The following is a 14,704-nucleotide window of genomic DNA, read 5'->3' as shown; positions in this document are numbered from 1 at the left end:
TGACAGTTCCTCATCCCATTCCTCCTCTCCTGTCTCCAAGAAGATGTCCCCATCCCCGCCCCCACTCCACCAGAACTTCCCCCTCCCTAGGCTCTTAAGTCTCTCAAGGGTTAGGCAGTCCTTTGCTGTATGTATGTCGGGTACCTCCTATCAGCTGGAGGATGCTGCCTGGTTGGTGGCTCGGTGTCTGAGAGATCTCAGGAGTCCAGGTTAGTTGAGACTACTGGCCTCCCTGTGGGGTCGCCCTCCTCCTCAGCTTCTTCCAGCCTTTCTCTAATTCAACCACAGGGGTCCTTGGCTTCTGTCCATTGGTTGATTGTAAATATCTGCATCTGGCTCTTTGAGTTGCTTGTTGGGCCTCTCAGACCAATGGTTGAATGTGAGTATCTGCAGCTGTCTCAGTCAGCTGCTTTCTGGGCCTCTCAGAGGGCAGCCATGCTAGGCTCTTGTCTGTAAGCACACCATAGCATCAGTAATAGTGTCAGGCCTTGGAGCCTCCCCTTGAGCTGGATCCCAAGTTGGGCAGGTCACTGGACCTCCTTTCCCTCGGTCTCTTCTCCATTTTTGTCCCTGCAGTTCTTTTAGGCAGGGATGCAGTTACCGTTTGATGATATATATCTCTTTCATCAGAACACAGTTTGGTCATGATGGGTCTATCAAAACTTGTTTTCATACACCCCAGAACTGGTACAGGGGTAGCACTCCAACCAGGCATTCCAACAAAGACCTCTCCGTCTCATACAAACATCCCTGTCTCAGTGCAACATACACTAGCTACCAAAAGGGCTCAGCTACAACCAGCAAGCTGAATCCACCCGCCAAGGCCTTGGCTCCCAGGGGCAGCATGAGCTTTTAAGAAGCTGGCCCTGAAAGTCACACAGGGAGAATTCTCACAGCAGAAGCAGCAGAGCTGGGTACCTAGCCCAGGCTGTCGTGACACCCTTTGCATCAGGTCAGTCTTCTTTGATAAACGCAGGTGTGCTGCGGGCAGGAAGAGCCATTTCCTTGGAGAAAGGGGACAGGGCCATCACCCCACATCCGTTTGGAAAGAAAAAAGTCATCTACGCAACAGTTCACATAGCAAATCTACAGCACAAATGAAACCAGAGTTCAGTCCCGCCCACCTTCCAGCACCTTCCTAAGCTCCTTGGGACAGCCCTGGTGCTGTTCTGGATTAGAAGCCCTGCTTTCTAGCTGGGTAACCGTAAACAAGTTTCCCCACCTCTCTGAACTCAGTTTTTTCATCTCTACATCACAGCAAAGGTGTAATATTGTGTGTTAGGTCCCAGCTCAGGACCCTGACCAGCCTGTCCATAAGAACTCACTATTGTCATGTCCTTGAACCAATGGAAATTGAGGAAACTAGGAACTGTGTGTGTGTGTGTGTGTGTGTGTGTGTGTGTGTGCATGCGCGTGCACGTCTGTGTCTGTGTCTCTGTGTGTGTGTACAAATGAGTGCTTGGGTCAGGGTCGTTTAAGGACAAAGTACATTTTCTAAGAAATAGCTTACAAGACAGCACATCTTCCTAAGGCCTGGGGAGAGAAGCAGCCCTATCCCCAGAGTGCTGAGACTTCCGAGCAATCCTCTGGCCCAGCGTCTGTCTGCCACCCGACTGGACACAGAGCTCTGCATACCTACAGGTCCCCTACCCCTCCCTAAAACTGTCTACTCACCAAATAACAGTAGCAAGCAGTTAGACCCTACCATAGGTAAGGGGGTGCAGTTACAAGGAACTCCCTAAAATTCTGTTCGAAACCCCAGGTCTGTCCCCGAGCCAGGTGTAAATGGTACATGCCTTTAATAGCAGCACTGCAGAAGCAGGCAGAGCCCTGTGAATTTGAGGACAGCCTGGTCTACATACTGAATTCCAGAATAGCCTGGGCTACATATGAAAACTGTCTCAAGAAAGAAAGGAAAAAAAGAAAGGGAAGGGAAGGGGAAGGGAGGGGAGGGGAGGGGAGAGGAAGGGAAGGGAAGGGGAAGGGAGGGAGGGGAGAGGAAGGGAAGGGAAGGGGAGGGGAGGGAGGAGGAGGAGGAGCTGTCTACCAGGCATAGCAAGCCTATAATCCCTGCACTTGAGAGACTGAGATGAAAGGAGCCCTGGTTCAAGGCTAGCCTGGGATACATAGTAAGACCCTGTTTAGAAAGAAGGGCAAGGAGCTTTCCCTCTCAGACCCTCAGCCTTCGGCTACCCAAAGGGACAAGTTCAGGGACACACATGATATCTTTACCCCCAAACTATACCATAACCAATCACTGGGCTTAGTTCAAAGGCCCTGTGGTTTACAGGCCCCTACTTTCTTAGAAGCCACTGAGGGAGGCTAGGGCCTGGTGGCAAAAACCTCTCATCCCACTACTCAGAAAGCTGAGGCAGACACATCGTAATTTCACTGACAGACTGAGTTCCAGGACAACCTAGACCCTGTCTCAAAGGGGAGGAGGAGAACTGAGGGAGTTGGTGGTGGTAGGGCACTTCCTCAGAATGTGGGAGAGCTTGGATTCATTCTACAGCACTGAGGGGAGGAGGAAGTAGCCACAGAGGAGGCAACCACAGTGTCTAAGCAGGTATAACCGCCCCCCCCCCAGCCCCACCTTCAGCTCTGCCTGGCCAAAGCTCCAGGCTAGGGGCACCTGGGTCATGACGCCACTTGCTATATAATTGGCTTTGGATAGGAAAAAGTCATATGACCTTGCAGGGACCCTCAGAGCCTCCGTTGACTGGCATTCATTAGACTCTGATTCCCACAGACCCTCTAGCGGCCACAGAGCTGCCCCCCTCCCCTCTACAGACACTCTCCCTTATGCTGCTCTTTCTATGCATCTTGACAGCCAGGCCTCCTTCGCTTTCCCATTTGGAGGCCCTGGGTGTCTCCTTTTCACTCTCTCTTGGCAATGAGTCTGTCTGCTAGCCTTTCTGGGCTGTTTTGTTCCCGCTAGAGGTCTCCTGTGTCTTTGAAAAGAGTGAATAAGGAAGGAAGCTATAAAGAGAAGATATAGCCCTTTGGGTTCTATGACTTACCATGAAAATATACATATAAACACGCTCTGAATGGGGCAACTGTCGCTTACTGCCCCATGAATGTATTTTATAAATCCATTGCCTGAACTGACACAAGGCTCCTTGGAGACAGGCCATCCCTGTCTTACTGAGGTGTAGATGGGCACACAAGATGACAGTTCCAAATTTAAATAGCTAATAAATGCTACGGCCAGGTTCCAGCCCAAGCCCTGTGACTCCACCTGCCTCCTAATATGCTCAAGTGTCCTCGAGCACCAGAAGGGGGCTGGTAGATTTTACATAAAGAAGTCAGGGAAGGTGTCACAGAGGAGGGGACTTGGAGTTGGGCTTTGACAGATGAGCAGAAGTTTGTAGAAGAACCAGTGAGAAAGCTAAGCATGGCGAAAGTCAACAGTGTGAATTAATACATCCCAGGAGACTCTGTGTCAGGTGACGCCTGAGTATCTGACAGGGTGTTGGAGTCTGGTCCTAAAGGCCATGGATAGTCTTTAAGGGACCCTCCGTCCTCCCCTTACACCGCTAAACCACAGGGACACCAGAGCTGTATTGGTTAGGCCCTGACCCCCTGTGTGCTGTCCGCCCACCCTGACATGGCCTCCCTGTATCATCTTTCATCATCCAGCCCCCTGCCCCTCACTGAGCTCCTGTGCTCTATGTTCTGCAGGGGCCGTGAGGGCCTCGAGTATCTTCCCGATCCTCAGCGTGATCCTGCTCTTCATGGGTGGCCTCTGCATCGCAGCGAGCGAGTTCTACAAGACACGCCACAACATCATCCTGAGTGCTGGCATCTTCTTCGTGTCTGCAGGTAAGGCAAGGGGTGTGCAGAACGGAGAGAGGATGGGGGGTGGCATGGGGGGGGTATAGGGAGGCCATCTCCTGTTCTAGCTACAGGTTGTGCCCAAGGGAGAGGTTGACCTGAGGATCCAGTGCATAGACCCCTGCTCCCATGCCCAATGCCCCATCTTCTTCCTACCTCTGAGGAAAGGGCTGGGACCCCTGTAATTTTCAGGGCACCACTTGCCCTCTGCCCTCCCAGAACAAGCAAACTGAGGAAGACACAGAGAGAAAGAGAGACTCTATGCGACCCATTCTTCCCCAGTCTGCCCCCCACGATACCCAGCTACACCCTGGAAGCCAAGGAAGACTGTTCCCCCTCATTGCCCCAGCCAGGAGAGCAGGCAGGCAGGCCCACACCCAGATAACTGTATTGTTCCATGACCTGTCACAGGGGCTGCAGATGCCCAAAGGGTGACAGGAACTGCATCATGAGCCATCTAATAAGCCTGGCTACCACCTAAGGGTACCAACCATGTCCAGGGTGCACTGTCTTTCGAGAACAGTCACCTGTGTGCCCTCATCAAATCCTCTCTGGGGTCCTGAGGGAGTCCAAGGCCTTGCCTTAGCCCTGGTTTGCTGACTGGAAAACTCAGACTGTGGCCAAAGCCTTCCGCCTCCTTTGGCCTTGCAGCTGTGGGCTGAGCAAGGTGTGTTCCTTTCCCCAGCGGCAGCCTGTTTGTGGAGCACTGGATAGGGAGGAGTCAGTGGGTACGCAGCAGTTCACAGTACCTATTGCTGTCACTACCCCAGACTTCATAGGACACCTCTGTCTGTCCAAGTTTGTCACCATAGGCCTCACCCTTCAAGGCCAGCATGATAAGACACTAAGGCGGGTTGGGCAAGGTAGTACAGTGGGTAGGAGAGTTTCCCACCAAACCCAAGGACCTACCTGAGTTCCATCTCTGGGACCCACAATATAGATGGAGCGAACCAACTCCCAAAATGATAACTTCTGACGGCCACACCTAGACCATGGCTCGCTTTTGCCCAAATAAATGAAGTTTAAGATTTGAGATAGTCATTGGAGAGACTTCTAGACTGGCACCACCACCCTGTGTCCCATGTCCATCTAGTCAAGGAAGCCCCACCCCACCACGCCTCCCCTCCCCCTAGCATCTCAGACTCTTCTGACTCCCTCTTCTTCTCCAGGTCTAAGTAATATCATCGGGATCATCGTGTATATATCAGCCAATGCCGGAGACCCCTCCAAGAGTGACTCCAAAAAGAACAGCTACTCCTACGGCTGGTCCTTCTACTTCGGGGCCCTGTCCTTCATCATCGCCGAGATGGTCGGGGTGCTGGCCGTGCACATGTTTATCGACCGCCACAAACAGCTGCGGGCCACGGCCCGCGCCACCGACTACCTCCAGGCCTCCGCCATCACCCGCATCCCCAGCTACCGCTACCGCTACCAGCGCCGCAGCCGCTCCAGCTCGCGCTCCACCGAGCCCTCTCACTCCAGGGACGCCTCGCCCGTGGGCGTGAAGGGCTTCAACACCCTGCCGTCCACGGAGATCTCCATGTACACCCTCAGTAGGGACCCCCTGAAGGCTGCCACCACGCCCACCGCCACCTACAACTCGGACAGAGATAACAGCTTTCTCCAGGTCCACAACTGTATCCAGAAGGACAGCAAGGACTCTCTCCACGCCAACACAGCCAACCGCCGGACCACGCCCGTATGAAGACCGTGGGACGGGGGACCCCGGGGAGGCTTGGCCCGCGGGCGGGGGAGGGACCACAGCAGCCACGGGGAGACCTTCCATACGCAAAAAACAACAACAAACAAACAAACAAGCAAATGAACAAACAACAAACAAAACAAAAAAAAACAAAAAAAGAGAAAAACATAGCAAGTAAATTTAAAAAAAAAAAACTACAAGAAGAACAAAATCAAAACCACAGGCTATGCGGGGGAAAATATAACCGAGGGAAGACAAACTTTAAACAAAGCAAGAGGGAAAAATTAAAATAGAAAATAAATCTAAAAGAAAATGCATGATTTCCCATGTACCATTATTTTAACATTTAATAAAAACCAATTTAAATGAAAAAATAAAAGGGAACCAAGATAATGTAAAGCAAAAAAACAAAAAACAAAAAAAAAATAACAAAAAATAACAAAAAAATGAGGAAAGCAAGAGAGTATTTATTAGGGTTTTATGTTGCCTTTGTTTTTGTTTTCATTTTTTGTTTGTTTGTTTTAACTGCAGGGAGAGTTTAAAAATAAAAATAAATAAAAATAAATAAATAAAACCGCATTCTTTTCCCTTTAACCCCAGCAGGCCCTGCCTCCCGGGGAGAGAAAGGGGCAGAGACTCAGGGCCCTTAGGGCCAGGGGAGCAATGGTCACTGCCAAGCCCCTGGATCCCTGGCTGGGCCCTGGGATGCTGGAGAAGTTCAGTGGCTCTGCGGCCAACTCTACCCAGCACCAATGAGGCAGTTGCAGGCCTCCAGGTGACCCAAGCCCTTGGTCCGCCCCTGTCCGTTAGGTGCCTGGAGGTGCCGCACTTGGGGCTAGCCCACCCCAGGTTCCCGGTCCTTAATGGTCCTTAACCCACTGTGATGACTTCCTAGGCCTTGAGGAAAGGGAAAGAGAAGGAATGGCTGCTGGTGGCTCACAGAGAAGCCAGACCCCTGGAATCCTCAGGGGGAGCCTTGGGGGCTGGGGGGGGGAGGCAGTAATCCAAGCTTCTGTCCTTGGAGGCAGGAGACACCCACCCCCAGGGGATATAGAGCAGCCGTCCCTCCTCACCCCTCATCTCAGGGCCACTAGATGACCCTGGGGCGATGGTGGACCCCCACACTCACAGGCCCCCAGCCCCCTGGGAAGGGGGCTCTATGACCCTTTGGGGGTCCATGGACTCACTGATGCCCCTCTGGGGGGCCCAGAGAGCCCAACAATGACATTGCAAAAAGGTTTCTTTTTACAAAAGAAAAAGGAAAAACAAGTGGTGATTTTTTTTAAAAAAATAAAATAAAAAAAACCACAGACTATAAATAAATGTAAATATATAATAAGTGAATTTACTTGCAAGAAAATCAAGTAGTATTTTTTCTTTTAATTCTTTTCCAGCTTTAAACTGTGAAAAAAAGAAGTTGGGGTGGGGTGGGGGACTTAAAATTTAGCAGGGAACTTGTAAAGACAAAACAAACAAACAAACAAAAAACAAATATATCCATTAAAACAAACAAAATCCATTGGGAGAGACGTGAGCTGGGCACAGAGCCAGAGAGAAAAGGAGAACGGCCCCACCATCTTCCTGGGGACTAGAGAAAGAGGCTCTTCCTGCCTGCAGGGAGGTATTGCTGATGGAGAGAGGAGACACACACACACACTTCTACCCACCGTCATGCCCACCGCCAATGTCCCCCTAGGCTCAGTGCTGCAGCAGCCACCCAGTCAGGAGCATGGCTCAGAGGCAGCTGACCTGTGCCCTCCAAAGCCATGGAAATCAGCCCGGCGCTATCGATGGCCCTTGTGCTCCGTGTGCCCCCCACTGTACCTTACCTATGTGTGGATGCACCGTGTTCTTGTACGGGGAAGGGCTCCTATCTATATTCTAGACGTCATGGCTGTGTGGCCTCTCTGGGCCTCAGCTTCCTACTGTGTCAGCTTGGGGACAGATTGACTTGAGCTCCGAAGGCTCATTCTTACTTTCTGTGTCTGTGACTTTTAAGATCTGCTACCAGCCCAGCTCAGTGGAAAATGGCCAGGAGCAATCAACGCAGTCCTGATGACATTAAGAACATTCCTAAATCTCTCTCTCTCTCTCTCTCTCTCTCTCTCTCTCTCTCTCTCTCTCTCTCTCTCTCACACACACACACACACACACACACACATACACACCATGTGCCTCCTCACTGTGCTCCCCAGACCCCACCCCCACATCCAGTGTCAAAGCAAAAATTCACACATGTGAGCGACCTATCCTGCCATGCAGACAGAGGGAGGTGCGCAGTTCCAAAAGCCCCCTCATTCACCTTCCCTTTCTGAATGGTGTAACCCCAGTCATCAGTGAGTGGGGGAGGCTGCTATCTCTGAGGTCAGTGAAAAAGCAGACCTTCTGGGGCCGAGAGATCTCCCTGTATGGAAAGAATGTTTACAGAACACTCTCCGGGGCAAGCATCAGCCCCAGTTAGGCCTGCAACCCAGAGTGAATTGAGGGAGCACTCAGGTTTCCCCTTTTCCTTCCCCAGAGTGGCAAGGGCCAGATCAGACAATGGGAACCTGGCTAACCATTTCCTAGCAACCTCACCCCTCCCTCGACTCCAGCAACCAGCCTCCTGCTTGTCTTGGCTACCCTGACAGCGGCCTGCTCGGAAGGTTCTCTGCCGGAACTCTCTGGGAATTGGAGGGCATGCTGAGGAAGGCTTCTTGTGTCTTGTGTCTGGAAGAGGAACACTCTTCTCCCAGGTCAGCAGCAAGACAGACCACCTGCTAGGCCAGCCCAGAAGTTCAGGGGAGGCCTCGGACCCCGTGGCTCAGATATCTGGGCCAGTTAAACATTCGGGGAGATCAGAGCATCATCCAAACCGGGCAAAAACAGCACCTTGTCCCTCCTCAGCCCTGCCCAAGGCCCAGCAGATTCCAAACCAAACCAGATAAAGGCCTAGAGACACAGGAAAGGGTCCTACAAACAAGCGCCTCTCCGTGGAGAGCCCCCTAAGCTCTGGTCAAGTATTTGAGCACGAATCGGACTTCTTCCCAGGAAGTGAGACCTGGGGTCAGGCCACCCAAACAAGACTCATGGGTGAGAGGTAATATCAGCGTGGCTGACCAAGAAAGGGCTAGGGGGCCTGGAGGGAAGGGGCGGTGCTTCCTGTGGTAACTGACAGCTCAAGCCCAGCTCTGATCAATTCAAAACAAAAAACAAAAAAAACACCAACTTCCATTTTATTTTCTTGGTGGGTTCTTTTTTTTTTTTTCCAGACTGTTAACAGAAAAAAAAAATTTTAAAAAGAAGAAACCTAAAAACAAAATGAAACAACGAGAAAACAAAATCCTGGTACATGAAATAAAGATTTTTTTTTATATAGCTTGGTCCTCACTTCCATGAATTCCTTGAACCGCTGTCCTAGCTCAGGCCATCTTATCTAAAGAAGTTCTCAGAGTTGAGGGATGATGGTCTTAAACCATAGGCAGTAAGGGGTCCCAACATCCAAAGTCATGAATCCTTTCTCTTTAGCATTCCTCAGTGCCTCCAATAATGGGGAGATCACCCCCTCCAAAGGTGGCAGAGGCCAGTGCCACACACTCTCTGACAAGTCCCTGAGGCCACTGCCCATCCGTTTCCCTTCATGCTCCAACAACACTGGTCCTTTCCAACATGACTGTCCCCAATATTTGAAAGCAGAGGTTATAACATTCTTGAGCTCTCCCCTTTTAACACCCCCTCACCCCACATCAACATGCCACTACTACCTTTTGTGTGCAGCCTGAAATGGACATGATGCTGGGGTGTGCTCTGAAGGCTTTCTACAGAGAGAATCAGGGGTTGGCAGGAATGGGGCAAGTCTTGTAAGGGTTCCTCAGCTTGGCAAAGTGGAAAATATGGGGAGGGGGGCAGGACATTGAACTTGACCTTGGAGAGAGGCCCCATCTGATGACTGGCGGAGACCAGGGCTGGAGTCCGGCCCCTGCTGGTCAGCTCATGGAAGGAGAGCCTTTAACACCTCTAACAGTGAGTTGCATCTGTTTAACTTGGTTCACTTCTGGCTTTAAAAATCTGTGATGCCACACAGGATTAGAAGAAAGCAGGGGTTTCGTATCAAATCAAAACTTAGGGAGTATAAACCAAAGCCAGGGGTTGGTAGCGCACACCTTTAATCCCAGCACTCAGGAGGCAGAAGCAGGCAGGTCTCTGAGTTCGAGGACATCCTACAGAGTGAGTTTCAAAACACCCAGGGCTGCACATAGAAACCTTGTCTTAAAAAAAGAAAGAGGAAGGAAGGAAGAGGAGAGGAGAGGAGAAGAGAGGAGAGGAGAGGAGACTAAAACCATTCATCCGGTACACAGTTGGTGTTTGGAGGACATTCTATACGCATATCCCTTTTACCCGGTGCTGAGAACCAGACCCAGGACATATGGATGCTAGGCAGGCACTCTATCAACTAAGCCATCTCCCAACCTGATAACCAGTTCAATAACCCACCTGCTTGTCACCTTTCTGAATCTGATACCCTTGACCTAGATATAGGTCAGGTGGATGTGCCATAGATGAAAACAGGGCCAAGTTGATTTATAGTGGAGCTATTAGCTTGCCAGCCAGAGCTCCAGTTACCACACCGATAGCCATTATCACCACTGACGAAAGAGATGTTACAATGGGTGGCATTTACTTGCCGGCTTTTTTGGTATTATTGTAAGGGGACACACACACCATAAGTCCAACTCTCTCTCTCTCCCTCTCTCTCTCTCTCTCTCTCTCTCTCTCTCTCTCTCTCTCTCTCNTCTCTCTCTCTCTCTCTCTCTCTCTCTCTCTCTCTCTCTCTCTCACACACACACACACACACACACACACACACATATATCTGAGGATTCAAGCTCACGTTTTCATACTTGTGCAGCTAGTGTTTTTACCCACTGAGACATCTTTCAAGCCCTAGACTATCGAGTCTCAAATGCAGTGCCCACACAAATAGGGGTGACTGACTGTGCCTGGGGACCCCACACCCTGAGGCCCAGAAAGATAGGATGGTCCACCATTCAGAAAGACTGCTCAATTTGACCTTGGAGAACTTGACCTGAGGCAAAACATTGTCAAGATCCCACAAATCCCATGCTCTTTTGGGTGCACCTTCCATGAGCATTGGGGCCCAAGGCAAGCTCACCAAAGGAGGTTCAGGGATCGTAGCAAAATGCCAACAGTTACAAATCAAACTGAGGACCTAGCAACGAGTTCTCTCCTGTCCTGACGACATACCTTCATGGCAAGAGAAACTTAAAGTTCATGTGGAGAACTTGCCTCACAGTAACAGCGTGGGCAGTAGTCCTGACCCCAGCTTCTCCACCTCCCTAGCCTGCCCTCCCTCACGGTGCCCCTCTCCACTCAGCAGGAGCAGGATACCTTCCACTGAGGGATACAGTCTCAGGCTCCTCAGAACAGTCACTTCTAGAACAGCTCACCTTTGGGAGCACTGACGGAAGCTGGTTTTGCAGGACCCTTCGGGCAGAAATCCTGTGTGCCAGGCTCCAAAGAGTAGTCTAGAACAGGGCAGGGGCTCAGGGCAAGTACATCTCCTTATCCAGAAATCTCTCTTCTTCTGCTCTGGAAAGGGCTAGAGTAATGTCCCTAAGGGCCAGCCAAGGCCCAGCAGTGACAGCTGAGCCTCACTATGCTTTTGTCTGTCTGTCTGTCTGTCTGTCTGTCTGTCTGTCTGTCTGTCTGTCTGTCTGTCTGTCTTTTTTATAAGGCAGATTCTCCTGTAGCCCACAATGGCTTTGAATACGGTATGTAGCCCAGGATCCCCTTGAACATCTGATCTTCCTGCCTACTTCCCCAGTGTGACACAACCCACATTTATGTGGATCAAGGGCTTGAACAAGGGGTTCGCACATGCTAGGCAGGAACTGCACTGATACAAACTTCATCCCAGCATCCCTATAGCTTTTGAATGGATACCTCAACACCACAAACCCAGCCTCAGAACTCTGGTTCCAGGAGAGCCAGTCAAGGACTCTAGAGATGTCTGGGAAGTTCTGTTCCATGTTGATGAAAGGCCCCAGTTGGAGGCCAGAGAGAAATGGTCACATGTCCCACAAAGTGGCTTTGAGCAGCCTCAGGCTCCCGCTTCTTGTTCCCTCAACCCTGCCCACCGTCCCGTGGAATAGAGGTGTGAGGTCCACCTCCCTCCTCCTCTATCGATACACCAGACTGGTTCCTTTTCCTTACCCTTCCAGTCACCCAGCCACCATCTCTCAGAGCATCCCCACAGTAAGGCAGACTGTGCTGTCTCAAAGAATGTCAAGGCCAGCTTAACAAGGAGCGTCAATTTGGACCAGCTTCCAAGTGACACGTAAAAAGCTGGCTAGTGCCCAGCCACCTCCCTCCTGTGTGACTAGCACAGAGGTTCTGCAGCTCCTGGCCAGCGTGTAGACTCCTCTCTGCCAGCCACAGACAGGACTTGGCCTTGCCTACTGCTGACAGTCACAGAGACAAATCCAGTTCCCAGATATCCAGCAGACTTCCATGGCCCCTGCAGTCCAACCATGTGCATCTCTTCTCACTCCCGTCTCAGAAAGTGCTACACCCCCTTGGCAGCCTAATGTGGCCCCTGTGAAAATGTTCATACTACAAAGGCCACGATGTAGGGATTTTTTTAAAGGAAGAGCCAGTTGTTAAACATTTATCTGAATATCACTGCCTAAATCCATAGGGGCATGTGTGCATATAAGCTCAGTTGTGCATACCTTAATACATGTCCCAAAGCATGTGTGCATGTGTGCATCCATGCGCACAATTGTGCATGTACACCCTACAAACACACACACACACACACACACACACACACACCTGGAATTTGATCCACACACAGAAGTATGTTTCTTCAAGATCTACAAGACTTGATCTGACTCCGCTTTTTTGAGCCTCCCTCTCCTGCATTAGCCAGAGGGACAGAAGAGATATGATAATATCCTGGCTTACGTGGCACCATCATTGTCTGAATGGTTCGATAATGGCTGTCTTGGGCCAGGTGGTAATGGTGCATACCTTTAATCCTGGCACTCAGGAGGCAGAAGCAGGAAGATCTCTGTGAGTTTGAGGCCAGCCTGGTCTACAGAGTCACAAGACAGCCAGGGCTACACAGAGAAACCATATCTTGAAAGAAAGAAAAAAGCAAACAAATGAAAAAGGCTGTCTTCACACTAGAGAGGCTGAGAAGTCAGTAAAATTCCATGTGCTTCAGTAGCCCCAAACTGGTGATGAAGGCTTGGAGGATTCCATGGTGGAACCCACCTGAAATCTCAGCGCTCAAGAAGGCAACGCAAGAGGATCAAGAGTTTAATGTTGCCTGGCCTCTGCTGGCTTTAAAGGCTCAATGCCACAGCTCTGCAGGCAGAGCAGTCAGCGAGGAGTGTGCTCTGAACTGCTGGCTGTCCACTGAGAGGTGAAGGATGGGGACGACAATCGAGGCCAGAGTAGGATGTGAGTGACATGGAGGGAGAAGGAAGGGCATGAGCAGTGATTGCTGTGCGAGCGTTAGGACATGAGTTCGATTCCTCTGCACCCACATAAAAGGCTGAGTGCAGGGGCAAGAGAAGTGGCTCAACAGTTAAGAGTACTGCTCTTACAGAGGAGCAGGGTTCCATCCCCAGCACCCACATCAGGCCCACAGGCATCTGTAACCCCAGCTCTAAGGCATCAGGCACTCTTGTGGCCTCCACGAGGACCAGGCTCATATGCATAAACCCACAGACACATAAACACACACATACATATGATTAAAAATACGTTTTCAAATAGCTACATGTGGTCGAATATGTACCTATAAACCCGATCACTGGGAGGGGTGTTGAGGCAAGAGGCTTGCTGGCCATCAGTCTAGCTCCAGGCTTGGTGAGAGATCCTGTCTCAGGAGACTAAGGCAGAGAGCAATAGAACAGGACACCCACAGCCCTCCTCTAGTTTTCATGTATGCAGATGATCATGCACACACACCCCCATCTACACACACACACACACACACACACACACACACACACACATACACCATACACATATACCACACACACACATTCATGCCCAGTAAGTAAATAATATAATTACATGGAAAAGAGCCACTGTCTACAAGACATTTCCACAAAATCTCACCAAGCCAGGGGCAGAGCCAGGCCATGGGGGGGGGGGGGGAGGGCTGACATGCCCACACCCCTGTCCCTGCAGCCTGCAGTTTCATTTAAAGTAGTTCCCTGTGGCTTGTAATAGTACAGCTTCAATTCCATTTCAGCTTATGTCACTCCTCTGTGGGTAGAACAGCTTCGAAGCAAAAGACACATAAATCATAAGGCGGACAGCACGGGCCGTGCAGAAGGAGGAAAGACGCAGTGGGACAAAGGGCACAAGCTTCCCGACAGGCAAGGAGGGAGGCATCACGACTTCTGTGGTGCTCGCTGTCAACGTGGCATTAGAGGTTTGGTCGAGCTTTCCCGGAAAAGGAGAAACACAAAAAAAATCACTTTTTTTTTTTTTAACACATAACCATTATTTTAAAAGTTTTAACTCATCATCAGGAAACTATTTGCAGTACCAAAAAAATAAATAAATAAAAAATAAATAAATAAAGGAAGCCCAAATCGGAGCCCGGATAGCCAGAGGGTGGACACCTCAGAGACTGCATCTAAGAGAACCCATTCCTTGAGAAAATGCAGGAAAGAGTGGCAAGTGAAAGAAAAATGTCTGAGATTCAACACACACACGCACACGCACACACATGCACGCACACACGCACACGCACGCACACAGTGAGGGGAGAGAGAGAAAGCTGTGTGGTGTCAGCAGAGCAGGCCTCTCTGAGCCCACCTTTCCCATGGTTCAACAGTCCTCACACAGCATTGGAAGCTGGATCTCAGATGGCTGGAGAGAGTAAAAGCTCCCCATCCGGCACAGGGCCCTGGGAGCCTGGCTCAACGCATAGAACCCTTGTCCAGCATGCATAAGGCCCTGGACTTGCTCTCCAGAACCACATGAACTGGGCATGGTGACCCTTGTCTGTGATACCAATTCCCAGAAGTTCAAGTCTATCTTCAGATATGTAGAGGGTGGGAGACCAGCCAGAGCTATACGGGACCCTACAAAAAAAGAGAGGGGAGTCGGAAGGGAGGGAAGGAGGGAGGAAGGGAGGGA

At 50.6% G+C, this 14,704-nt stretch overlaps 1 protein-coding gene across 1 annotated transcript in view; it reads left to right on the top strand.

The window, feature by feature from the left end:
* Window positions 1-7,689, top strand: part of Cacng2 (calcium voltage-gated channel auxiliary subunit gamma 2) — a 124,140-nt gene extending 116,451 nt beyond the window's left edge. Inside the window, exons 3-4 of the mRNA XM_021216800.2 lie at window positions 3,685-3,825; window positions 5,007-7,689. Of these exons, the coding sequence (XP_021072459.1) occupies window positions 3,685-3,825; window positions 5,007-5,542 (677 nt within the window). The 3' untranslated portion in view covers window positions 5,543-7,689. The remainder of the gene's footprint in view (window positions 1-3,684; window positions 3,826-5,006) is intronic.
* Window positions 7,690-14,704: the final 7,015 nt, after the last annotated feature.

The sequence above is a fragment of the Mus pahari genome, chromosome 17, assembly GCF_900095145.1.
Source record: "Mus pahari chromosome 17, PAHARI_EIJ_v1.1, whole genome shotgun sequence".
NCBI lineage: Eukaryota > Metazoa > Chordata > Mammalia > Rodentia > Muridae > Mus > Mus pahari.
Note: the sequence above shows the minus strand (reverse complement) of the source record. Positions and strands in the feature narration are given on the sequence as shown.